The sequence below is a fragment of the Leptosomus discolor genome, chromosome 11, assembly GCF_034619465.1.
Source record: "Leptosomus discolor isolate bLepDis1 chromosome 11, bLepDis1.hap2, whole genome shotgun sequence".
Lineage (NCBI taxonomy): Eukaryota > Metazoa > Chordata > Aves > Leptosomiformes > Leptosomidae > Leptosomus > Leptosomus discolor.
In genome coordinates, this window is record NC_141401.1 from 3,214,603 (window position 1) to 3,240,602 (window position 26,000).

At 47.2% G+C, this 26,000-nt stretch overlaps 1 protein-coding gene across 1 annotated transcript; it reads left to right on the forward strand.

Moving 5' to 3' along the window:
* Window positions 1-1,214: 1,214 nt before the first annotated feature.
* Window positions 1,215-24,940, forward strand: DPP8 (dipeptidyl peptidase 8). Its single transcript, XM_086471858.1, has 20 exons — window positions 1,215-1,239; window positions 3,305-3,574; window positions 5,157-5,269; window positions 6,218-6,391; window positions 7,291-7,459; window positions 8,661-8,771; window positions 9,157-9,285; window positions 11,296-11,357; window positions 12,373-12,473; window positions 13,604-13,781; window positions 15,052-15,211; window positions 15,946-16,025; window positions 17,216-17,368; window positions 18,004-18,139; window positions 18,737-18,882; window positions 19,768-19,914; window positions 20,608-20,760; window positions 22,839-22,981; window positions 23,723-23,834; window positions 24,500-24,940. The coding sequence occupies exons 2-20, from the start codon at window positions 3,316-3,318 to the stop codon at window positions 24,620-24,622; spliced, it is 2,649 nt and encodes an 882-aa protein (XP_086327984.1). The 5' UTR covers window positions 1,215-1,239; window positions 3,305-3,315; the 3' UTR covers window positions 24,623-24,940.
* The last annotated feature ends 1,060 nt before the right edge of the window (window positions 24,941-26,000 follow it).

Here is a 26,000-nt window from a genome sequence, read left to right on the forward strand (position 1 = left end):
TTCATACTCCTATACTAATATAATCATTGGTTATTTTACTGATCAAAATCTCTGATGTACAAATTAGGATGGAGAGGATGTAAGAGTCTTCACAGTAACTTTCCTTTGTTTCTATGGTTTCATCACATAAGCTAAGAAAACACACCAAGAATGTGCACTTTCACTCCCTGTACCTGTCTCCCTGCCTCCCGGTTCTGTGTTCTGGACAATTTCACAATCCGCAGCAGCTTTAGCTTTGACGTTCTTCGTAAGGCCTGCAGCTGCCGTCTCTGAGCATCAGTGAGGTTTTGTATATTTCTTACCATAATGTAAACTGATCAAATCAGGAAATTAATACAAAACGTTAGTTATTCATCAAAGCAATTAAGTTGTTCAGTAAAAGCGATTAGTTATCAATGAAAAGGAATTATCTATTCAAAATTCAGACCTGATTGTAACAGAGGGAGGCCGATAAAAATCCAGAAGATACTGTGCCTTCCACAGACCCATGACCACACGCCCTAACCTTTTTTAAACTCTTTTGTTGTAATAATTACGCGCTCCAAGACCTTGCTGCTGATAAGGCCAAAAAAGGACAGCGTTGATTTTGGTGATACTCCCAAAAAGGCCGCCCCTCGCTCCTTCAGCAGCTCCCCACCAGGGCGAGGTTCGCCCATGGCCTTCCCCATGGCGCTGGCCAAGTTCATCCTCGCCTCCCTCCCAGCTTGGCACGACCTCTCCCTCCCGCCTTCTGGACGCCTTCTCGTGCTCCCGCAGCCGGTTTTCTGCGCAAACCTCCGCCTCACCTCGGTACGAGACACCGGCTCCGTGCCACAGCCTGCCGCTGAGCCGAGGATTTCCCACCTTTCCCAGCCCCTGGGGCTGCGAAGCCGCTGCGGAGGGATGGGAAGCGCGTCAGTGGGGAAGTGCTAGTGTTTTTTTGGGGGAAAAAACCCCGATTTTTTTTAAACTGAAGGATCCCCACGCATGGGGGTTCGCATGACCTGACCCCTGTGCGTGGGTGGTGGGGGTGTGGCACGCCCCACCCGCCAAGCTCCGCGCAGCCCGGGCCTCCCGGCCGGCAGGCGGCGCCCTCGCCCGTCCCGCCCCTCCCCTCGGCGGGGCTCAGCGGGGCTGGCGCCGGTTCCTCCCCGCCTGCAGGGGGCGCCGCCCCGCCCGGCGCCAGCCCGGCGGCCCCTCCTGGCGGAAGCGGAAGGAGCCCCGCGGGGCGGCTCGGCTGCAGCGCCGCCGCGGAGCGCCGTGAGTAGCGGGATGGGTGAGGACCCTCGTGGGGACCGTGGTTTCTGAGGGAGGTGGTGTCCTGGGAGGGAGGCGGCTGGTATCCCGTGGGGTGGGAGGAGGAGGAGGAAGAGGGGGCTTGCCCCGGGGCGGCCTGGCTTTCCGCCCCCGGCCAGGCCTGCCCGCTGTTCCCGTCGATGGAGGGCCCCTCCTGGGGTCTGCCCGCTTCCTCTGACCTCGGCGGCAAGGGCAGGCCCGTGGCCCTTCGCCCCGCTGAGGCCCGACCTGCCCTTTCGGCGTGGCCTGAGGATACGAGGCGTCCCGGGGGGGTTGTAGTGCTGGAGGGTGCCCTGAGCTGGCGTGAAGGATGGGGCGGTCTCTCTTTGTTGGCTGCAGGAAGGTGGAAATAAAATGCTTCCCGTGGCAGAAGGGGGCTGCGGTGGAGATCCCGCAGTGATCTGGGAGGCAGATCCTCGCGTTACCTAACATCACCTTGCCTTGCTCGTCAAAGTCTACTGCTCTTCGGGTTTTATCCGTTTTCTTGGGAGAGGAGGGTGAGAAGTAGGCCGGGTTAAGACATACCAGCATTTCGGTGTAGGTGGGGAAATGAGATTTTTCTTTGTTGGAATTCTGCAAATTAGATGAGAGTTCTCTGATTCAGGTTTGAAGTCTTAGTTTCTGATACTGACTGAGCTGCGTATGGGCTTGGACTCCTTCCAGTTTTACAGGGCTGTTTAACTTGTGCTGCATTCTTGGGTTGCAAATAGCCTGGTCAAAAGAAAGACCTGTGTGTATTGTGTTTGTGTTGTCAAAGGTGGAAACAAACTTTGAATCCAGACTTGCTCTGCTTTGCTTTTAGCAGTTTGTGTTAAAATGGGTTTGGTCCAAGGTGTAGGTCATCTCTTTGTCACGTATCAGTGACGAGGTATCTCCGCTGCTGTGTAGAGCAGCAGGAGAGACAGTCCATCAGGGGGCTTTGCCTTGAGATTCCGGGGTCCTTTAGTACCTGTTTGCCCAGTGGGAATGCTTTATTTAGTCTGTGTTAGTGTTTTTGTCAGGCTCAGGCCGCTAAGCTCTGCCCTAGCAGTGTGCAGAACAGCTGTGCAGTCTTTCCAGTCTATATATAGAAAAACCCTTCTTTTGAAGCTTGACAGTCCTTACACACCTTGGTCTCTCCAGTAATGATCTATGTGGCAGGAGTTATAGCTTGGATCCTTTTGCCCTCAGATCTGAGATTTACAGCGGAAGGAGTTGGTTTCCTCTTGCCAGACATCTGGGCTGTTAATTCCAGCTCAGATATACTTTGTAAAGCACAGCTGACTGCAGGAAGAGATATCTGCTAAATTAACAACCTGTTCAGGAGGATAAGACTTATGCAGTAGATAAATCTGTGTGAAAAATGTTCTTTTTTCACTGTCTCAGATTTCTTCTGCCTTTGCCTCACACTTCCAGAAGAGTGTTATCCATACACTTATTTGTAATTATATCCCTGAGAGGTTATAATAGAAGTAATCGTTGCTAGACCTTTCTGAGTTTTATTTGAAAGGAGACGCAAAGAAATCCAAGAAATTGGAGGAGGCTAATGTGAATAAGGGCCCATTGTGTACGGCCTGGTGGTTCCAAGTCAACTAATGTTGTTTCTTCTAAGCAGCTGGTTGTCCCAGATCTTGCTGCAGTCCTAATCACCCCCCAGCCCGTTCTGTTAACAGTGTAGGGAGGTGATATTTGTGTGGTTCACAGGGAGGAAGCAGTAGGTAGGAGCTTAACAGGGAAGAATTTATCTACTTCATGAACTGAAATGAGTAGTTGGTATGTGGGGGCGTGACAAAAGCAAACAACAATAAATCTGTGTGGCTCTATGAGGTTCTTAGTCCCATCCTGAAGGGCCGAGTGATGGATGGCAGCCTGTTTTCCAGAGCAGAAGTCTCTTTCCTAGTCCTTTTCATTCTGCTGGTTTCCCCCCCCGCCCCGTGAAATGGTGATTTTCTTACAGCGCTTTTGCCGTGGTGTGTTGTGGGAGCCCGAAGGGGATGTTTGCGGGGCCGCTGAAAGGCAATGCTGAACCTCTGCAATTCTCTTCTTCCAGAAACATGCAACATGGCAGCAGCCATGGAAACTGAACAGCCGGGCCTTGAAATCTTTGAAACTGCGGGCCGTGAGGAGCAGGTCCAGAGAGAGGAGCAGCCAAAACTGGAACCTTTCTATGTAGAGAGACATTCCTGGAGCCAGCTTCGGAAACTGCTCACAGATACGCGGAAGTATCATGGGTACATGATGGCAAAAGCCCCTCACGACTTCACGTTTGTGAAGAAAAACGATCCTGAAGGCCCTCATTCCGATCGGATCTATTATCTGGGTGAGCTTGCTGCGACAGCCTGTGTCTTGACTGAACAGGCACTGCAGAGGCGGTTCGGGTTTGACTGTGCTCGAGAGCTGGGTGTTTCTGGCAGTTAAATCAGAATGGATTTCAGGCCAGATTGGCTGGTCAGATGTCACGATCATGATTGTAATATCTCATTAAAACTTGTGACATCATCTCCCACAGAAATGGTGTGGTTGGAGGTGGCCTTTTGGAGCTGGAAAAGAACTGTGAGTTGTCCTTTGGGGCATGTTCCTTAGCTGGGAGGACAGGTTAAGTCTGTTCAGCGTGTTTTCTCTCACTCCAAGTACAATATTCCCTCTCCAAAAGCTGTGTCAGTTTGATCTCCTTTCTGTTAATTACAACTAGTGGGTAGAACCTTTTTCTGCTTCAAAATTTCCTTCCCGAACAGAGATTATAAATGTAATTTTGAAAATCCTTTACGCCTCAGTTACTGGTGGAGTAGGTTTTGCAGGGATTCTGGAGAGAAGAAATAGCGTAGGGCGGGGGCAACTTAAAGAGTAAATGTTTTCCTCAACGTTTTTGGTGTTGATAATGAAGAACTTAACGTAATTTATTTTTCTTGGCCTCAGTGCCTCACTTCTGCATTGTTTTACTAATTAGTTGTTCCCTTGATATATCTGCATTTCTGAATTGCAGCTGTGCTTGAAGTGATTTGGCACTGGAAGTGATACTGTGAGCAAACTTCCCAGTGGTGTTTTGGAGCTGGCCTTTTGGTAGAGGAACACTTTTGTCACCAGCTGCACTAGCTGAACATAAGTCCATAAAAAACTGGGTTAGGGCGAGAAACAAAGGCCTAGGAGCCAGAACCATGTTCTAGCCCCACAGCTTGCTGCTGGGGCTGGTTGTTTGAGCTCTGATTTGGGATTTCCAGAGTCCTTGCATGTGCTATGCAGTGACGTAGTTGGGAAGCTGCTGAGCTGTCTCCTTTTTTTCCCCTTTTCAGAGGATGGGGGTCATAATCCTTGAATGATGCTCAGTTGAAGCATGTGGAGGATAGGTTAAGGCTGACCCCAGTTTTGGTCAGCTCTGATTTCCCACCTGCCACTTCCTGAGCTCTAGGTCAGACTTGGCCGTCCCCGGGGCACATTGGGCTCCCTGCAGGCTGATCCCCACGTGCCTTGGCAGGAGCTTTCAGAAATCTGAGTAGCACTGAGGGAGAGGAGCAGGAAGGGGACGTTCAAACCTTCCTAAAGAGGCATTATCTTTGAAACACTATCTGCATCGTGCTGTGTTCCAGCCAGGGGAATGAGCAGGAAGGTCTTCCTTGACTTTAAAAGCTTCTCAAATAAAAGGGCCCTCAGCCTTCAGGAAGACCCAGATATGCTTCAGGCAGTGTGGGGTAACCCTGGGTGTATTTCCTTGTTCTCCGCCTTCTCTGTGACTTGCATTTCTGTGAAGCAGGGAATTCCCAGAGCGAGGCTGCAGTGCAGAGACCATCAGTACTTTCTCTGGTTGGAAGGGTCTGTGACACTGTTCCTTGGTATCCTTTGAGACTGTTTGGATTATTAACAGAAAGCTAATATACTTTTTTTTTTCCTCTTCATTTTCACAATAGCGATGTCTGGGGAGAACAGGGAGAACACACTCTTCTACTCTGAAATTCCCAAAACCATAAACAAAGCTGCCGTCCTGTTGCTCTCCTGGAAGCCTCTTTTGGATCTTTTTCCGGTGGGTCCCGATTTCTTTCTTGCTTCTTGGCAGTGCAGCAAGTACAGGTTTGGGGTTGCACCTGTAAGCCACAATTAAAAGTTGAAGTTTATTGTCTTAAACATTTTAAGATTCTCCTTGTACTTGGCTAATGCTGCAGCCATCTCAAAAATAAGCACAGCTTTCTCATCAGTGTTTGGAGCTACAGCCTTTGTGCGTCATGAAAACTGTGTGCTGGATGATTCTCCCTTTGCCAGCAGAGATTGCAAGTACTAATTTGCATCAAATTCTTTGTTGTGAGATCCTGGGGATTGCTGAAGGAGCCTGTACACTCCAATAATTGCTGTCTTGCAGGGGGAAGTGATGAGTCCCCCTGCGGATCAGTCAGTGGCTCCGTGACTCATGCTGGAGCAGAGGATCCCTTTCCCACTGACTGGGACGTGTGTCCCCTTTTCACCTCTGTGCATAGCAAGCCCACACCAGTCCCACCCTGTGGCAAGCTGGAGGAGGTGGGACAAACCCCGGGTGGAATTAGGTGTGCTTTTCCCCATGTTATTTCCTCAGGCTGTCAGCCAGACATAAAATTCATGCTGTGCTCTCCTCCCACTGGACTGGTCCCTGCCTATCTCTGCGAAAGTTAGCAAAGACCGTCCTGCTCGTTGTAGGAATGACAGACCTTCAGTCTGATCTTTCTTGGACGAGTGTGTCTTGGAAATCGTGCCGGCCTTGCTATGGGAGAAGTGGCTGTCAGGTTTACAGTTGTGTGGGATCTGCCCGTGGCCTGCACCTACAAGCGCTGATGGCAGAGGCACAAGCAGAAGCGGGCTTCTGGCTGCCAGAAGGATTCTGGAGGAGGAGGGTGTCTGCACAGCCATCTGCTCCTGGAAGCTTGGCACGCAGAGATGCTCTGACAGTATAGTAAGACGTGCAGAGCAGAGGTGTTGATTGTGCTTTTCTGCCCGTTTTCAGGCCGTCCTGGACTATGGGATGTACTCTCGTGAAGAGGAGCTGCTACGGGAAAGGAAGCGGATTGGCACCATTGGGATTGCCTCGTACGATTACCACCGAGAAAGCGGCACCTTTCTGTTTCAGGCTGGGAGTGGAATTTACCACGTCAAAGATGGAGGCCCTCACGGATTCACTGTGAGTTTACTCATCTCCTGTTTTCTGTGGTACCACTTCCCTCTGGCTAGAAGCTCCTTTGGCTCGGAGCGAGGGCAGAGCGTGATCGTCAGTTATTGCTGCGCTAGCACGGCCAGCAGCCTTGATAACCTTTGAAAGGTGGAGAAGCCCTCCGTAGGGATGCATTTCCATGCTTGTAGAAACTCGGATGGAGAATTACAAGAAATGGTAGAAACCCTGGCAACAAGGCAGGATGCTGGATTTTGTTGATTTTTCGTAAGTAGCAATGCCAGTAAAAAGCAACGCAGAGGCTGTGATGCTCTGTGCTCTTTCACGTAGTCAGAATTCACGTCGGAGGCAGCTTTTGTTCCCAAGCTGTGGTTGAGAGGACGCTGTTCAGCAGTCAGTGCTGTAGGCGTTAAGAGACTTGGCTGTGTACCTTGCAGAACAAGCAACCTTTACTCTGCTGGTGCTGAAGCTGAAATAATTTCTTATTATTATAACAAAAAATAATAACAGGGTCTGCCTAACCCTGTTGTCAGGGGGAATTTACTGTACTCTGAGTTGCTTTTGGAGGACAAGGTTGTGTGTTCTGCCAGCACCTTTTTAGGGTGCTGTTTTTAAGAGTGTGCCAGGCTTCTCTAGGCAAGCTGCCTTCTGACTTGTGGCTAATCCTCAGCACTGGTGAAAGAGGCCCTGGTGGAACCTGTGCAACCATGGTACAAGCACAACTTTCCCTATAAAATATTTCCATAGTGTTTTTCTGTGTTTAAAATGTACAGATTCTTCTGTTGTAAACCTGTACGTTTGAAGTCAGTGTCAACACTATCATGGTCTTGGAGACCTTCTGATAATCCAGGCTGGTTAGTGTCCGTGTGTTATCATTGCTTACTGTGCTTTTTTTTTTTTCTTTCAAACAGCAACAGCCTTTAAGACCCATTCTGGTAGAGACCAGCTGTCCAAATATCCGCATGGATCCCAAACTTTGTCCAGCTGATCCAAACTGGATTGCGTTTATCCATAGCAATGACATCTGGATATCTAATATAGAAACCAGGGAAGAAAGGAGGCTAACGTTTGTGCACAATGGTAATGGATCCTGAATGAAAATCTCTGCACCTCCTCTGCACTTGTTCTTGCTAGACTGAATTAAGCAATGGCACTAGGGCTTCTTCTGAAATCTGGGGGAACGGCCGCTGTTTATTCCACCTTGTTTGTCACGTTCTACATGTTTCCTCTGGTGCAGATACTGTGGGATGATTCTTTCCCCTGCACTGTGGAATCTGGCAGAGTGAGTTATTTGCTGGATACAGATGGAAGGGCCCTTCTCCTGAAACACAGCGCATTCCTTCTTACTGGGACAGCTTTTTTTGTGTGGAGGAGCCGTGGGTGGAATAGAGCTGGAGGAAAGTTTCTGTCACTGAAATCAGGCTGCAGGGCCTTTCAGAAATAACATGACAGTTTCTGAATAGCACTGTGGCTTCTGCTGGCCCCTCATTCCCAGTAACTTAGTCCTTGCTTCTTACTCTCTCCAGCTGTTTTAGACACATATCCTGAAGGAAGGAAAATGGGAAATTGTGGATAAAACACTTTTTAGAGTGGGTTTTGTATTTAAACTATATAATTCAAATTTTAGTTAAATTAAAATTTCTGACACTTTATAATACTGTTTTACCTTATTTAAATATTAAATATTAAAATATTATATAAGTACATTAAAAATAAACTGTAGCAATGACTCCTTCTCAGATGATAATTATTTATGGAGCGCTGCTAAGTTACCTCCAGGGTAACAGGAAAAATATTGAAGCCCTATGGATATGTCATCATGTTGAGATGTTATGTAAGTCTGTTACTTTTGGTTTGTACAGTGAATGAAATACTGATGCTTTCCTTTTTCTGAATGTCGTAGTTTCACTTGTGCAGAAAGGTTTGGTTGGGTTTTTTTTTTTTTTCTTTGATTTTCTTAAAAGTTGTGGTTCTGATTCACTGAGGTCAGGTAGAGAGAATATTTTCTTTCTTTGACTAGTACATAGAAAATTGAGAGGCTAACTGGGCAGGAGTAACAAGGAAGGATGGCTTTGCTAAAAGAGGCTGCCATGTCAGAGAGGATTAAGTCCTCCGTAAATCAACAGAGCAGGGTGGAAGCAGAAAACAAATCTGCTGAGAAGGCAGATTTATTATCGTGTAATTGTTCCCTGGGGGTGAACTTGGGCCACGCTTGGGATAATGCAGAACTGGTTTGTATCTGCGGCACGTCATGAACCAATTCTTTTGTGTCTTTTTTTAGAACTGGCCAATGTTGAGGAGGATCCAAAATGTGCTGGTGTGGCTACTTTTGTGCTGCAGGAGGAGTTTGACAGATACACTGGCTATTGGTGGAGCCCAAAGGCACAGCCAAGTAAGTGTGGTGGATCCAGTGTGTCTGACGGGCACAAGTAGTGGCCTCCCTGCTGTGCTGTCCAGTGCAGAGTTATTTTTTTCTGTTACTTGTCTTTTTGCAAGATAGAAGCCTTATACTCATAGCTCCTTTTGAACTGTCTGCAGTGGTAGGCATGTTACAGTGGCCTTGTGAGCAGATGTTACTGGGGGAAGAGACTTTCTTTCTCACAACAGTGGTAGGAGTTGTAACAGTCTCAGAGTGTTTTGCTTAATGAAACATGAATCACAGACTTTGTTGGATTTTTCTTCATCCTTTCAACCTGCTTGTGCTCCTCAGAATATTGATGCGTGCAATAATCGATAATGAGAGCTGTTCTGACCAGGAAATGTTAATTCCTTTATAGCACTGAATGGGGGTAAAGTTCTTCGAATTCTTTATGAAGAAAATGACGAGTCAGAGGTGGAAATTATTCATGTCACATCGCCCATGCTGGAGACAAGAAGGACGGATTCCTTCCGGTACCCCAAAACTGGTGAGACCCTGATACCTTACATCTCTGTTTCTGGGAGACATGTATTTTATTCCGTGTGCCTGACAGCAGTGACTCTTCTAGCCTAGACCAGGGGATTGTTGGAGAGGTGCGAGTGGTCTTTGAATTGGTGTCCAGGGGATGGAAATGTGTTTGGGGAAACTGCTGCTGTGGAGGTTAGATGAGTCACTGGTGGCTGTGCTGATACTCCAGCCGTGTGGTTACTGAGAGCTCTGAGTCCGGGTGTCTCAGGAGTTGGTGGGAACCCTGTCTGATTGTCACTGGTTTGGAGCTGCTCTCTCAGATCCTGGCAGATGTGGGTTGTTGAGGAGTTGGTTCTCATGACAGCCCTGCGTCTCTGAGGGGAATAGCTGCAGAATTATGGCCTTTTGATTTTTTTTTTTTGGGGAGGGTTTCTGTTTAGCTGCTGGCAGTGCCCTGGTGGTTCAAGTTCTGAAGGATGCTGGTGTCCTTGATTGCTCTTGGACTTTGAACAACAAACTCGGCATGCTTACAGCCTGCCAGGAAAGCCTCCTGTTGTCATATTTTCAAACAGTAAATGACCTGGAGGCTTCAGCAGCAAAGGGCTGAGGGCAGCCTTGAAGCCTATTAAATGGAATGCCATCAGAAGCAGGGAAGTGGGACTTCAGCAGACCTGCTGAGGGCCGATTCACTGTCAGGTGTTTGGGGCAATCTTGAACAGTTCGACCCTTGTTCTTCTGAGATTTCCCTGCTGTTACAGCAGGGCCTGTTCCTCACAGGTAACAGTGGTTCACTCTCTTTCCTCAGTCCTAAAATCTTTATTTTTTGGAGAAGTATCTTCTGTTTGACTGACCTTCCCAAGCTGCAGAATTCATTCAGATCTTGCAGATTCCTTGATCCACTGGGAAAAGTTTTCTGCTTGTGATCCTGGTTTACTATTTGTTTCAAGGAGGAAGAAAGGCTCAGTGTTAGCCTGGCAAGCCAGAGATGACTCCTCATGGTTTTTTGGATCTTGTGTACACCCGGATTTCTGAGGGTATTTTGTCATAGCTCTGTTCAATGCTAAGTTTCAGCAGTTTAGGAAGACGAGCCAACCAAAGCCAAAATCCCTTTCAAAAAAAAATCTAGGTTTTAATCTCTGAGCCTCGTTTTTCAGTCTGAGCCATGGGGGCAATAGCCTTTTTCTGTGAGTTGTTACAAAGGCAAAGCTTGAGGTAGTGGAGAAAATTCTTCCCAGGGAGAAGATAAGTTCTTAAGTAAGCCAGCACTGTGGCCCAAGGCATGTTGTTTCACCTCAGTGCGTCCTTTTTTGTGTATAAACCGGGTTGATGAAGTGGGAGTACTTCACAGCAGCATTGAGAACATTCAGTGTACGTGGAATTTGCCACGTGTGGCTTCTTGTGGATCAACTGGCAGCGGCTTTATTCTTCATAGTCCAGCTTTATGGTGGAGCAGGCCCCAACGTCTCGCACTGTGGGTGCTGTACAACAGGATGAGTGGAGTTGCTGCTTTGTGCAGCTTTGTGTAGAGTTAACTTAGATTTTCAGCATTCGACACAAATAGTGCAGCTTTGTTCTCTTAACTGCACCAGTCGTGGCAATAGGTTTTTAAGAGTGGGTTGCTCTAATTTTCAAAGGTGTTTTTTAGCGCTGGCTCACTTTTTATGCCTCAAGAAGAACAGCCAGACAGGGAAGCAAAGCTTGCTTTGCCGTCCTGATCACTCCTGAGCATTTACCTCCAACTAGCACGTGCAGCCTTTGACTGTGGGAGAGGAGAGCGTAGCATGGCTCGTGCTCAGACCTGTTTGCAGGATTACATCCACTGAGTCTGCCCCCCTGTTTGCAGTCTCTTTTTTTTCCCTGCCTGGTTCTTTGCTGTCTCTCTTACATGCAAGTAGGCTGTTTGATCGAAGAGCATTCTGCTGTTTGCCTTTTCCAGTTCGGTGTGAATAACACCACAGTAATCCACAGTTCAAGTCTGCCCTCCTGAAGCAAACAATTGGTGCCTGACTGCTAACATCTGTTTTTACAGGTACAGCAAATCCAAAGGTCACTTTCAAGGTGTCTGAAGTGACAATCAACGTGGAAGGCAGAGTAAGTTCTACGTTCTTCTTGTTTTCCAAATAAATATAATTTCTGTGATTCTTTTGTGGTAAAATTAATTTTCCAGTTCAGTACAAATAAACTTTATTGGTTGTGATAGCTTAATGGCTTCACTTAGCTCATTCCTGTGCAGATACTTGGTGTCTGTGTATGCAGAAGTATTTCTCAAGGCAGTGGTTTCCTTCCCTGCCACTGGTTTATGAACTCAGCTGCAGAATATTTTAGGTGTGGATGGTTAGACCTTCTTATGTGACAGTTCTCTTGATTGGATGCACATACTGAGAAAATCTGATTGCAAAGACAAAAGCAGGAACTTATGGAAAGAGATGAACTTTGCTTTTGCCCCGGGGTTTTTTTAACAGATGCAGAAACTTCTGTGGCACGATAGAAGATCTGTGGACAGTTGAAAAATGAATCTTACCAAGCAGATGCAGTAACAGCCATACGTTATTGGGGTCCTCTCTGCTCTTGAGCTACTTCAGCCACTAGCAGTCACCTGCTGGGATAGTGATGCTGATGTCAGCCAGCAAAGGCAGGGAGAACAGTCACAACCCTTTGGGTACCACTGTCACTTGTCCCCAGTCCCAGCAGGGACAGACTGCAGAATTGCATGTCATGGACTAGAACCACATCGATAACTAGATGTCATGCAGGATGTTCAACATCTGCTGATGAAAACACCTTAGAAAATAGCTCAGTACCAATCACTTTCCCTTTACATGGGGAAACTGAGTGTTCAAGTGACTTGTTTGCGACGAGCGGTGGATTTGTGAGCAGCATCCAGGTTTGTCAAGTCCGAGCCCTGGCTGTGCTGGTAGTGTGCAGCTCTCGTACTCTGCCGGTGTCTGGCCACAGGTGGGATTGAATCCCCTGTGTTGCAAAAGCTGAACAATCTAAATTGCATGAGCTGCACAGAAGAAGTCTTCTGTGCCCAGACTCTCATCGTGCATGAAAACTGGTTGTGGGGGTTCATCTCAGTGTCACTGAATTGCTGCTTTGTCAACAGATTGCAGATGTTGTGGATAAAGAGCTAGTTCAGCCGTTCGAGATCCTCTTTGAAGGAGTAGAGTACATTGCTAGAGCTGGGTGGACGCCAGAAGGAAAATAGTGCGTATGTTAATCCTGTCTCTGCTTAGGGGGTTTGGGGCAGTACAGTTAGAAGCAGAATGTAGCGGTCTCTGTCTTCTTCAAGCTTAAGCCTGCTTTCATTTTTACAATGCTACAAACTTGTTTGTGCAGAGGGGGCAATTTTTCCAAAACCAAAAGAGAGTTCTCCTTGTCTCTTTCTCTGGTACCTGGCCCTACTGCTTTGGGCACTCACAGCCTTTGATGTATGTGTCCTCTCAGCATCCCTGTGAGAGAGGGTGCAGTGCTATTGTCCCCATTTTACAGATGGGGAACTGAAGCCCAGAGAGGCTAAGTGACTTGCCATGGTCACACAGGAAGTCTGTGGCTGAGGAGAGAAATGAGCCCAGGTCCCCCAGGCCCTAGGCTAGCGCCCTAACCACTGGACCATCTTTGCTGACCAGACTTACTGATCAGAAAACCTGCTGTAAGTGCTACTTACATTTGCATGTCATTTTTAACCCTGTAGATGATGTAGTACAGTGTTTCTAACTCACCAGAAGCTTCTTCAGAATCGCACTTCTCCAGTTCTTGTATCTAAAGATGGCTTTCACCTTTTAATCCCCCCGCCCTCCCCCCCCTCCCCACCTGCAATGTGGAAGAAATGCAGGGACACATTTGCTACATTATCTTGCTTTTTGCAGGATTATTGTTAGAGCTACATGCAAAGCCATCAGAAGTATGGCAGGGTCTGCTGCCAGTCCCTTTAGGTGCCAGCATTATTCTCTGCCAGATACAGATTTAAAACATTAGTATTCTCACAAGTATCCTCAAACTTCAATTGAAATTTTTCTGCTTCATTGTTCCCTCTGATTTTTTCTCTTCTCTTTCTCCCCTAAAGCACAATTCAGATCTGGGAGAATAGAATTAGTTAAACTTTTGAACCTGCAGTGCTTATGCAATATTGAAATGAAGTGAAATAGGTTCTTGTGTTATGGAAGAGATTTGTTTATGTGGGTGAAATTTTACATGTGGCTTTGTGCTTAATCTGAAATTGAACATTCTTGACTCCCTCAGAATGCCTAGTGCTAAGGAGTGTCTGTTGAGATTTTCAGACCTGTCTAATACTCATGGTTGTGTGTTATTTTCTCTAATATCTGTCTCCTCAACAGCATCTGGTCTATCTTACTGGATCGCTCCCAAACTCGACTTCAGATAGTCTTGATCCCTCCTGCATTATTCATCCCCACAGAAGATGATGCAATGGAACGACAGAAACTTATCGATGCTGTACCAGATTCTGTTACACCTTTCATTATTTATGAAGAAACAACAGACATCTGGATAAATGTAAGAATTTGAATTTCAGCCTTCTCTGACAGTTTGTTGTTCAAGACCTTGTTTTGTAGCGCTTGAGCGACACTGGTGTTACTTTGCTGCCTAGGAGAATGTTCCCGTTGTGCAAGTTCTGAGCATATTCTGTCCTTTCTGCTATAAACCAATATGTTGAGAACAGGTGTGAAAGCAGAGCTTGAGGCTGCACAGCGGTCAGACAGAGCTAGGAGCAGAGCCCAGGGCTCCGGTGTTCCAGGGCAGCCCCTTGCCCACAGCGTTACTTACTGACACCCTCTGGCTTCTTGGTGCCAGTTATTCAGCGACAGCACTGCCAGCAGATGAAGTATTCTTCAGCCCACAAAAACTTATCTAGATGATACGGGGTGAACAAGTCCCGAGAGTCTACTGACAGTCACTAAACCCCCTCCTTAACTGCGTATGGTCTGGGGAAACGGGTTGATGTGAAATGTTCTCGGAGGTGTGCCCTAGGGCCTGTGCTGTGAGACCAGACACTGGTGTGCTGGGCTAATAGTGTAAAAATGAGTGCTGTTCACACTGCTGCAGCTAAAGATAGATTCCTCTAAAATGGCATCGGGGGTTGGAGGTGTGCCAGGGTGCGGGACGGCCTGGGAACATCAGTCACTGACAGTTGGATCTTTCAGCAGAGAGCATTTGCACAAAGCCTTGCAGGGAGTGGTCCCTATACAGCAAGTGCTCTCTGTGATACCATGTTTTCTCCTTAGTAACAGTGTTGGTTTCAGGACGGTGCAGGGAGTTGTCCTTTCTTTATTATTTTTACTCTCTGGAGCGGTTGTTGCCTGGCAGCTCATACTGTGCAGACACATGCTCTTGAGTCCCTCAGAAGATTGTCCCTTGAAGCAAGAGTTGGCGTCTTCATGAGTGGGAAGGTGGTGTCAGCTCATCTTTCTTTAAGTGACCTTTCACCTGTGGGCTTCTAGACAGCCCTGGATGGAGGAGGCCGCTGAACTCTGGCTTCTCTGGGTGGCTTTCATGCCCTGGCAGGTGCAGAAAAACTAACTTAATAGGTTCATTGGCCAGAATTTAGAGTTAGCAAAAAGCCTGGAGCTGTGTGGCATCTGTGGCTGCTGTCTGCAGACAGCTGCTGGCTCATAAGCATAACTATGGTTCTTCCAGTAAGGGACGGCGCTGCACCCTGCTGTTGTGAACTGTGTTGTCTGTGTTGAACGGTGAGAGGAACTTATTATGTGTGACTTCAGTGCTCAAGTCCTGCTGATAACAATGATCCACTGCTCCATCTCCATAGATCCATGATATCTTCTATGTGTTCCCTCAAACCCATGAAGATGAGATAGAGTTCATTTTTGCCTCTGAGTGTAAAACAGGATTCCGGCACCTGTACAAAGTCGTCTCAGTTTTGAAGGAGAGCAAGTATAAACGGTCATGTGGAGGCCTCCCTGCTCCAAGTGAGTGAAATTATTTTTTTGCTTTAATTGGACATTTGCTGCCAACTACTGAGGAAATAAATGTCCTTCCAGATGGCAGGAATTGCTGTCTTATTGGAAACTCCTGCTGTTGTCCAGGAAAGCACTTCACCGTACAGTCATTCTTATTGAAGTTATTATTGAAAAAACACAGCAGTTATTCTGTGTTCAGCATGCCTTAATTTTAACCCTGATTCTTCCTTGTGGACTAGAGGGAAAAGTTTGAAAAAAAATCAGATGGGGAAACAAGCTCCCTGTGATACTGTGAAATGCACTTAGTTGGCTTTTCCTTGTCAGTGTTGGGACTGTTTGTGCGCTGACTTTGCCGGAGGTTAATCATTATAGCAGTAACATGGCTCCCTCTGATGTGCAGGGTCCAATGGGTCTGATAGATGTACATTGGTTCAGGACTTGATTTTGCAAGTAAGACCAGCGTAGTCCTGGTCAGCCTTTACAAGCAGATTGGTGGCAGAGAGGCTGACAAAGAGCTTGGTTGAATCTTATGAATCCTTTAACTTATATTTCACGGAACGTTAGATCGTATTAGCCCTAGCATTTGAGCTAGGGAGCTGGCAGAGATGTGGGTCTTCTGCCAGAGCAGGTTCCTCTTGGGTTTGGTCTAGTAAAAAGCTTGGAAGGAAGACGTGTTATTGTGACCATGTGTCTTGTAAAATGTAAAAGTGTAAAATCTCTGTTTCTGTGGTGGTTATTTGCAGGTGACTTCAAGTGCCCCATCAAAGAGGAGATAGCGATTACCAGTGGAGAGTGGGAAGTGCTTGGCAGACATGGATCCAATGTAAGTCTCCGTTCTTGCTGCATGGATATCCTGCAAGCAACACACACTGCAGGGGGATGGTCTCTGGGGCCTCACAAATCAGTAAATGTTGCATTAGTGAGGCTCTGCTCCCCGAGAAGAGTGGACCCTGCCACTCCCTGGTATTGAGTTTGAGCATATGAATCATGTTGGGGTTTTTTGGTGGGCTTTCATCCTTCTCTACCTCTGAGATGCTGTTCTGGACCAGAGGTGGTGATTTTGGCAGCATAGGAAAGCAACACAGGCAACATTTGTTGGCTTTCTTTTCCTGCCTGTTCCTGTGGGGCTCCTTGTCAACAAGGAGTTTTTGCCCACTAAGTTCAAGGCTTAAAGAGGAGCAGAAGGGAGCAAAAATACTTTGAGGCAGCAGTGAGGAAATTCCACATGTTCCATGAGCAGCAAGATGTCATGATGGTGTCCAACTGTGGTCCTGGAATCAAGAGATACTTATTGGAGGGATCAGCATAAATCTATCAGCCCTGTGCCCTTTTAGCCAGAACACCCAGTGGTTATGTTCTGTGTAGCTTGTCAGCTTGCACAAGGAGGGAGGGAATGCTCCCCAAACTGCTGCTCTTCTAGCTCTGAGCTGGATGAATTCTTTGATCGTTTGAATCAAACAGCAGTGCAAGGAGAAATGTCTGACTAGTTTGGACTTTGTAAAGGTCTTTGAAATCCTTCCTAAATGGTAATTAGATCTGGGGTTAGGGAATGAGGCGTGCAAGTTGACCTGCATTTGAATCTGTTCTGCTGTCTGCTCAGAAAGAAGGGACAACTGAGGAATGTTTAACATGGCAGTGGTTTACAGTCAGCTCCTGCCTTGGTTTCCTTTTGGGTAGTTTATATCACGTGATTTGGGAAAGGGTCTGAGGAGTGGGGAGGTGACAAAGAATGGGGGAAAGAGTTATTTAGCATAGCAAACAGTAGGAGAAACTGGGAAAAGACCTGCATGAAAGAGCTGAGCAACGAGGTGTAAAGTGCAAATCATAACTAAGAGAGTTGTGGACAGCAAGAACAGTCATTTGGCTTATTCCTTGCAGACTGTTGGGCTACAACTCAGCTTTATGGAAGTGGGGCAGGGGGAACGGGGAGGGGAGACTTGGAGGCAGGAAACTGGGTATTGTTTTGGCAAGAAACACTACTGAGGGATGTGTCGTTTCTTTTGTTTCTGACAGATCTATGTTGATGAAGCCAAAAAACTGGTGTACTTTCAAGGCACAAAAGACTCACCTTTAGAGCATCACCTGTACGTTGTTAACTATGAGAATCCTGGAGAAGTAAAGCGACTGACAGAACGTGGTTACTCTCACGCCTGCTGTGTCAGCCAGGTACCTCCCTGTCTGCCTGTAAGGCCCTGTATAGGCAGGGCTGGCTGGGTGTGCTGTGGCTTGTCACCAGTCTTGTCCTTCATCAGTCAGCAGACAAGGCTGTATTTGAGTGGAGCAAAAGCAAATTTTACACTGGGTTGTGTGCTCCTGTGTGTTGTATGTACAGTAAGTGCATAAATCCACCCTGAAAACCAGATTTCACCTCCCAGTTCAGTTGTTCTTCAGCTCACCTTGGGCAAAAGGAGGCAGGATGAATTCTTTGAAGCTGTTTGAGCCTGGCTCTTTTTGCCTGAAGTGTGCTATGGAGCAATCACCAGAGGAGATGAACTGATGGTGGCGTTGTGTGGGATTCCAGGCATCTGGGGCCATAGACCGTTCAGCTGGGAATGCTGTAACCAGAAGAGGATGCCACTGTTGGTTTTGCAGGTGTATCTTTTGCTTTGGAGTGTTAATGTCTGAGCCTTCCTAAGGACTGTAGCTTTTCAGTCTTATCTGCTGTTACCAAAAGAACCCAGACTTCCTGGTTTAATCTGATCCATAACATCTTCTGAAAGATCTAGATACAGAAAAAAGTGATCACTTTTGCTTGCATCTCCACACTGAGGAGTTCAAGATAGCGTTCGTTTTCTCCCTAGGATTGTGACATGTTCATCAGCAAGTACAGTAATCAGAAGAACCCACACTGTGTGTCACTTTACCGGCTGACAGGACCTGAAGATGATGCAGCTCACAGGACAAAGGAATTCTGGGCTACCATTTTAGATTCAGCAGGTAACGGCATGGATGAAGAACTGGAAAAGGACAACCAGGATCACAGAATGAAAGATGTCCCAGAATATGCTTGCTTGAGATTTGCTGTTGTGGGTGACTGGACTTGTTTTACTCTGTGCTATATGCCTGCTAATGAGCATGCTTCTGGGGAGGGGTGTACACTTCTTAAATGGTTGTGTGCTGCTGCCTGCTCATGTCTTTGTGAGACAGCTCTTGGCTTTTTATTTTTCCGTTGTGTTTCTGTTGCCCTTCATCTCTTCTTCCCTACGGCATACTGCACATCCTGTGCTTTCCATGTATTAATGCAGGGAGTCCTAAGTGGGGTTAGGAAGGGACAGGATAACAGTAATGGCTGTGTCGGGGAGAAAAGTTACTGCTGTTCACAGGCGAGCAGGGATGGGACTGTGATAGGACTGAGAAAGCTCCCCTATGGCCAGAGCATTCCCAGTCTCTGTCTGGTCCCAGCCACATCCACTGGAAGGCGTGGGAGAGCTCCACTGGGATTGCAGCGAGATTGGTGACGGGGCCGGCTGAAGCAGAGCTGCACTCTTCATCCGTTCCCTTTTAAACCAGACTCTCTGTTCCCTCCCATGGCAGGCCCTCTTCCTGATTACATTCCCCCAGAAGTGTTCTCCTTCGAGAGCTCCACGGGGTTTACACTCTATGGGATGATGTACAAACCTCACAATCTGCAACCCGGGAAGAAGTACCCCACTGTGCTCTTCATCTACGGAGGGCCTCAGGTGAGTGGGGCCTGTTGGTGAGCGGTAGGGCGGGCTGGCCTGGCTCACTCCGCTGCTGCCCTGTGCCAACAGTGCCCGCTCCGTGCTGAGGGCAGCTTGTCTGGCTGGTGAGTGGCTGCTCGGCCGAAGGTGCTGGCAGTGGTCGTGATTTCCAGGCCGTAGGTCGAGGCACTGCCACTTGTCTGAGAACAGGGATGGAGGAGCCGAGCTGGAACTGGGAGAAAGGGGAGTGCAGGTAGTCTCTGTTCCCTATTCGATTTCCTTCTCCGTAGGGGCTCCTGTTCTTTGTTTCCACTTCCCCCGTGGGTGTGTGAGGGGAGCTCTCCGTTAGCACTGACCATTGCTAGTGTGCGCTTAGGAGGGCTTGCTCCCTAGTCATCCTTCTCCCACTGGTGAATTAGGTGAGTTCCTTAGCCCTGCTTCGGTTCCCCCAACTCTGCTGTGCCCTGCTGTGGTTCAAGGCAGCTGGAGTGAGACTTGGTGAAGGGAAAGATTTTCTGCTGGGAAAGAACAGAGCGAGTGGAGAGCAGAGCTGCAGGCTCGGGGTGTGCAGTCAGCAGCCACCCTTCTTGATCCATGCCCCTTGGTGCTGCGGTGGATCTCCGTGCAGCTCTTCCTGCCTGTGACACAGGAGGGCTTGGTACTGGGGGAAGAGACTTTATTTGGTAGCAAACCACCGGCAAGGAGAGGGGAATCCTGCAGCAGGGAGTAGGGATCTTGAAAACTTCACGTTATGAAAATGTGTAAAACATTTAAAGGAAGGTAAATATGAATAAAATCTGACAGTGGATTAAGAGGTGGCATCTGGATCCCATTATATACGTGGTTGTGGCATCTGGATCCCATTATATACGTGGTTGTGTCATTGCTGCTTTTCTATTCCAGGTACAGCTGGTGAACAATCGGTTTAAAGGAATCAAGTATTTCCGTTTGAACACTTTGGCCTCTTTAGGCTACGTTGTTGTTGTCATTGACAACAGAGGGTCCTGCCACCGAGGGCTGAAGTTTGAAGGAGCCTTTAAGTACAAAATGGTAAGCGCAGCTCTGAGTCTGGCTCTTCATTTTCCACCAGAGATGGGTTTGGGTGCCAGTGTTACATGAGCTGAAGCACTGATTCAGCACAGGTGCCCAGCGTTGCCTGGTTTGGGGAGGGGAACTACACATAGATGAGCAGTGTGGATTTGAGGGAGGAAATGTGGGTGGATAAAATGTCAGGGTTTGAGGTTGGGGTTCTCTGACTCCCACCAGATGTGCTTTGCTGCTCACTTGACCAGGATAGTTTCGTTCACAGCCTGGCTTACGATTTAGGGCAATTCCTGTGTCAGACTGGAAAGGGTGAGTGTGTTTGGCCGTGTGTACAGCCTGTGACAGGCTCTGCAGCCTTTGCAGTGTAGCTCCCTGTGTTGGGAATGGCATTTTCATGCACAGAGCTAGAATGCAGCCTTGCTTTTGTAACAGCGAAAAGCAAACCACTGGAAAATCCTACTTGTCCGCAAGCAAGGAGACAAATGAAGAAAAGGGTAGTTAAGGGGTGGGTTAGCATGTCTTTATTGTCTTATGGGGGAGAGGGGTCATCTTTCTGGAACATGCCTAGCGCAGTGGAGAGCTCGTGTGGGGTGGGGTCCTGCACAAACAGAAGCAGCAAATGTCTGAAGGTGGTTACCTTTGGAGAATGTAACTTTGATCTGGAACTAACAAAACTTACCTTTTTCTCTCCCCTCCCAGGGACAGATAGAAATTGATGACCAGGTGGAAGGGCTGCAGTATTTAGCATCACAGTACGACTTCATTGATTTGGATCGTGTGGGCATTCATGGCTGGTCCTATGGAGGCTACCTCTCTCTTATGGCCTTAATGCAGAGGTCAGATATCTTCAGGGTATGTCCATACGTTGAGTACTTACTCTGGTGGTGCAGACAGAACTTTTCCCTTAATCATGAAACCTCCCAGGGGTGTTCACAGCACAAAGGCTTTTGAGCTTCCTCTAGACAAGTGAAGACACAGTGCTCTGGCTGTTTTCTTCAAGACTCTTCTATTTGGGTGACTTCAAGAGAGAAGTTGCTTTTCTAGCAAACATTTCTTCCAGTGTCTTTCTAATTAGGCTTTCTGGCTCTGGTTATTTTTTTGATATTTCACAGAGAGCAGATCTGAAAATCTATACACTCTTTAAAGCCAGTGCCTGCTAACAAGCCACAGTACCTTTTAAACCCAACTATCAGTGGGTATTGCAAGAGCAGTTACAAGTTACTGTGTGACCCTGGGTTGTCTCCTCAGTTCTCTCCACTTGCATTTCTGTGTGAAGCAGGGGGATGAGATGCTCTTCCTCTGTAAGCCTTTCGTCACTGTTTGGCTCCAAGAGGTGTCTAGGACTGGTATTGCTGTTGAGTCTGTACTGGTGCAGCTATGGGACTCAGTTTTCAGAGGCAGTGATACCAGTACAGCCCCAGTAGCTAATACTAACAGAGGTGCCTCAAACCAGAAAACAGCATTTGTGCAGTTAAGTGCTGTGCTCTCCTACCCCTGCACCCAAATGTGCAGCTTTTCTCTTCAGGAGGGTGTGGTGGTCTCAGCGTGAGCGTGACCAGCCCAAGGAGCGTGGAGTGACTGCACCGTCGCTGTGCTTGCTTCCCCCACCTCCAAAGGAGCCAGGTTTAATCTCGACCCGATGTGAAGATGTTGTCCACGAGGCTTCCTGCATTAGGGCGAGCTTTTGGGCAGAACACACTTCCCATGCAGGAAGCCTGGCACATGAAAGGACTGTGGGGCTGTTTAGGTAGGCCAGTCTTACTGGAGTACTTAAGAGTCTGTTCTCATGAGCTGGGATGAGGAGGACCAACTGTTCACCCCATTCAGCTGAGCACTGAGCATCCCAAGAAGGATATTCCCTCTCTGGAATTGTGCAAGAGAGCTTTAAACTGTTGGACTGTTGACCTTAACAATAACTTAGCTGTGCTGGTGTAGCCACAGCAATCTCAGGTCACGTATGCTGAGGGTACTTAGGCAGTCTCAGCTGCTGCCAACTTTGTGTCAGACGAGTTCTTTGTGCTGGGAGCTAAGGGAAATGATCCTGCTGAAAAACAACACCTCCTTCTCTTCCTCCTCCCCTCTTTCCTGCCCTGAGAGAACAGGTTTTTTGCAGACTGATCCGTTCCCAGATCAAATTGCCCATGCTGCTTCGTAGCAGTGTGTTCTGAAGCAGCCAGGAGGGCAACGTGGGGATGGGGAGAGGAACTGAAAAGAGCTTCTTGTGGTTACGTGACTTTAGACCACTATAGTAAATGGCCAGACTGCTGTTGGGCAAGTCTCAAAGGTAGAGATGTGGTAAGAGCTGAGTATTGCTCTTGGAATGCATTTTGTTCTTTGTGGCTGCTCTTGCTTTGTCCAAGTCCAACCTGAATGTTCCTGGGAGGTTTAATAATTACTTATCTCGAATCCTTAACGATTGTTATATTTTTACTCTGAAAAATACCTGCCTTGCAAAGGGGTTTTTGGTGGTGTGTTGTTTTTCTCAAGCCTCTCTGCAAGGTAGGTTGGTGAGTCCTGGGGAGCTATCAATCCCAGTTCCTGTGAGACATTCAAGTGAACAAAGGTTTTGCACCCAAAAGCAGAGCACTCTGCAGTTGGGACAAAATCCACTTCCCTCAGCAGGCCTTGCAGGTGATATGTTTAGTGTTGCTTCCAATTTGTCTGTAGGACCTTCCTCCTTTTCAGCAGCTGCCTTGTTTTCAGCGCACGTAGGTTGTAGCTGAACTGTGCTGATAGGTATGAACTGTGGGAGGAAGAGCGAGGATTACTTTTCTTTTTCCACTGCAGGCTGTGGATTGTAAACTTACCGGTGTGTTTTGGGCAATGATAGTTGCACTGGGATAGAGCTCTGGGAGGGAGGGACATCCCCAAATCAGGGATTGGGTGTTGTCATTCCCCTCCCCATGCTGAGAGCCTGGTTGAACTTGCAGGTGGCCATCGCCGGAGCACCCGTCACGCTGTGGATTTTCTATGACACCGGTTACACTGAGCGCTACATGGGCCACCCGGATCACAACGAGCAGGGGTATTACCTAGGTTCGGTGGCCATGCAAGCTGAGAAGTTTCCTTCTGAGTAAGTTTGCTTCTGGCTCTTGCCTTCTGCTTTTCCTACCAGGAAAGTTCAAGCCCCATGGATGTGTTTTTTGTCTCCCTGTTCTTGGCAGTTGAATCCTGGAATCACAAATGCTAGTATTAAATAATAAAAAAAAAAAAAAAAAGGAAAAAGACCAAAACCCAGCACTAATAGACTTAATAGACTTGAATGAACATTTGCATAATTACAGGCCATTCCATGTAATCCCTTTTATCCTAACTGTAATTAAAGACTGTCTTTTATGTCTAAAGAAATAGCAAACATCTTCAATTATATGATTAGCACTTTGGAGCTACATTAAGCTAGACAAAAATTAGTTGATCAGAATGCTTTCTGCACCCTCTAAGGCTGTATCAGCACAGAGTTGCCTGCAGAGCAGGCTGAGACCGTGGCCTTTCTTGCCAAGGAGCTGAAAATCGGCAGTGATTCTGAGCAGGTGTTCAGCTGTTGTGTTTGCAAGCTAGGAAACACTTCTGAGGATAAAGAAGATATATGGGTGAAAGATCTGACCATGATGTGCATATGCAGGAAGAACATTCAGAGGAGGAAAGAAGAGGTTTGGGAGACACATCCACTCAGAGCAGTTTACAATAGGGAAATCACTGTCTGCAATGTAATGTTTTTCCTGTTGGGTGTTTTTGAAGGGATGTTTGTGGACTGTGAAATGACTGGCAGGTTCTGGGATGCTGCCTAGAAATGTTTGTCTCTTGCTTTTCTCAGACCAAACCGTTTGCTGCTGCTACACGGATTCTTGGATGAGAATGTTCACTTTGCACACACTAGTATTTTGCTCAGCTTTCTAGTGAGAGCTGGGAAACCGTATGACTTACAGGTAAGGCCAGAACCAGGATGTAAAGGTACTGTGTCTGTCTGACTGAGGAGTCCAGAATTGGAACTTGTAATATGGCTGTGCTGGGCAGCTTGGAATTCTGGGATAAAACTGTAGTATTTGAGCCGAACACTTTTTTAAAAGGGAGATTTTATGAGTAAAGAAAAAATGCATTAGGCAAAAGAGCAGTTAAGGCTGCTCCCAAGGAGACCTGCAGTGCCTGTGCAGCGTGGAACAGGGTGATGTGTTGAATTGAACCCTGCTGGCTCCGTGCAGGTGGAGCCCAGGCGTCCCACAGCACGCTGCAGAACTGGGAGCACGCTGATTCGCGTGGTGGCTCTGGAGAGCTGAAGATGTCCCTGCTCATTGCAGGGGGGTTGGACTAGGTGACCTTGAAAGGTCCCTTCCAGCCCAAACTATTCTAGATTCTGCGATGTGATTCTATGTCAGGATCTGCCTCTGGTCGGCCGGGCTGATCCCCTCCAGCACAGCACCAGTTGGGTTGTCCCTGGGCTCAGGCAGTGGCCGATGGGGTGTTTTGGCTCAAGGGCCGACAGAGTTCGTGCAGGAAGGTGACGTGAACATTTTGAGTGTGGCTCTGGGGACCGGTTTAAATGTTGCTGCCCACAACTCTTGTGGATACTCATGGCTTTCATTTTATATTTTAGATCTACCCTCAGGAGAGACACAGTATAAGGGTACCCGAGTCGGGAGAGCACTATGAACTCCATCTGCTGTATTACCTGCAAGAGAATCTGGGCTCTCGCATTGCTGCCCTGAAGGCCATGTAACTGACCTCTGCGGAACGCTGCTCCGCTGGCTGCTTTGCCCAACGAGGGGATGTAGGAAACTAGAGAAACCAGGATGGGACGTTGCGTTGTGGTGCCTGCCACCTGTACACCCACGTGCACACGCACACACGGAGACACTTTTTTAAACAAGTCAATTTGGTGCCATACAGGAAATTAAAGTACGGTGACCTAATAACTTTAAAGCTTAAGATGTAAATAAAATCAAATGTCTGTGGTATAATGCAGGACCATGGGTGTTCTCTTGGGGGAGGAGCTGAAACTGAAAATAATGTACTTCTACAGCACCAGATCTTCACTTTTTAAAAGCATTATAACATAATTGATGTATTTTTTACCGCGTGTTCCTTGGTATCTTACTACGTAATGCTGGACGATTTACTCACTACACAGCAAGAGTTTACCTGAATGGTTACAACTTGTATTACATTTTAAATGCTATCATATAGCTTTTATGCTTCATGAAAGGGATGTGTCTCACTCCTTAGAAGCTGGTCACAAGTTAGACACATCACCTGTCTAGACGTTAATTGCTTTTTAAGAAGACTTTTAAGCTGCCTCCTGAAGAATTTAAATTTTGGATTCAGTCCAGTGGATGCCAGGTTCTTTTCAATGAGTTCTTCTCTCCCCAGGATAAACCATACTCCTTTTTTTTTTTTTTTTGCTTTCAGCAGCTTGAGATCCTATCCTGATTGTACTTGATTTCAGTGGGGAAGTGAAATGATATTTTACTGTGATATGGGCGTAACAGTCTTCTAGTCTGAGATGCAAACTAACTGAAGTCAAAGAGCCGAAACTTTGTAAATTTAAAAACAAGCTTAAAGGTGCAGCCCATTTCTCATTGACGTTTTTCCCTGATGTTCATTCCGGAGCTGGATTTGCAATACTGTTTTCTTACCGTCCCATCAGCATGACGTAAGGGATGTGCATCCTGTTACGATTTTAAGATTCAATACTCTAATTCAAAGGTCTGCAGAGGATTTGGTGAGGAGAGACCTTACAAACACTACACGCAAGGCAACGTGAACTGTTTCACTGAATTTCCTGCTTTCTTTGAGGGGCTATTTCACAGACTCGTGCTCTGTTCAGGCCTCCATTCCTGGGTCCTTTCTAGCACTGCTGTGTGGCACGATTATGATGCTGTATTTGAGAAACCCCCTTCTGTATCGTTTAAATAACCCCGCTAAGCCTAAAGGATATGCAATCCCAGTTGTGTTTTTGGTAGGGAGGTTTTAACTAAGCAGCAGGCTTGGCTGAAGAGCATCATAAGTGTGTGAAGTCACTTTTAACTTGCAACAGGTTGTTTAGGATAGAAATCCATAGCAAAATGATTCTCTTTAATCCAGGAAATTCTCCCCTT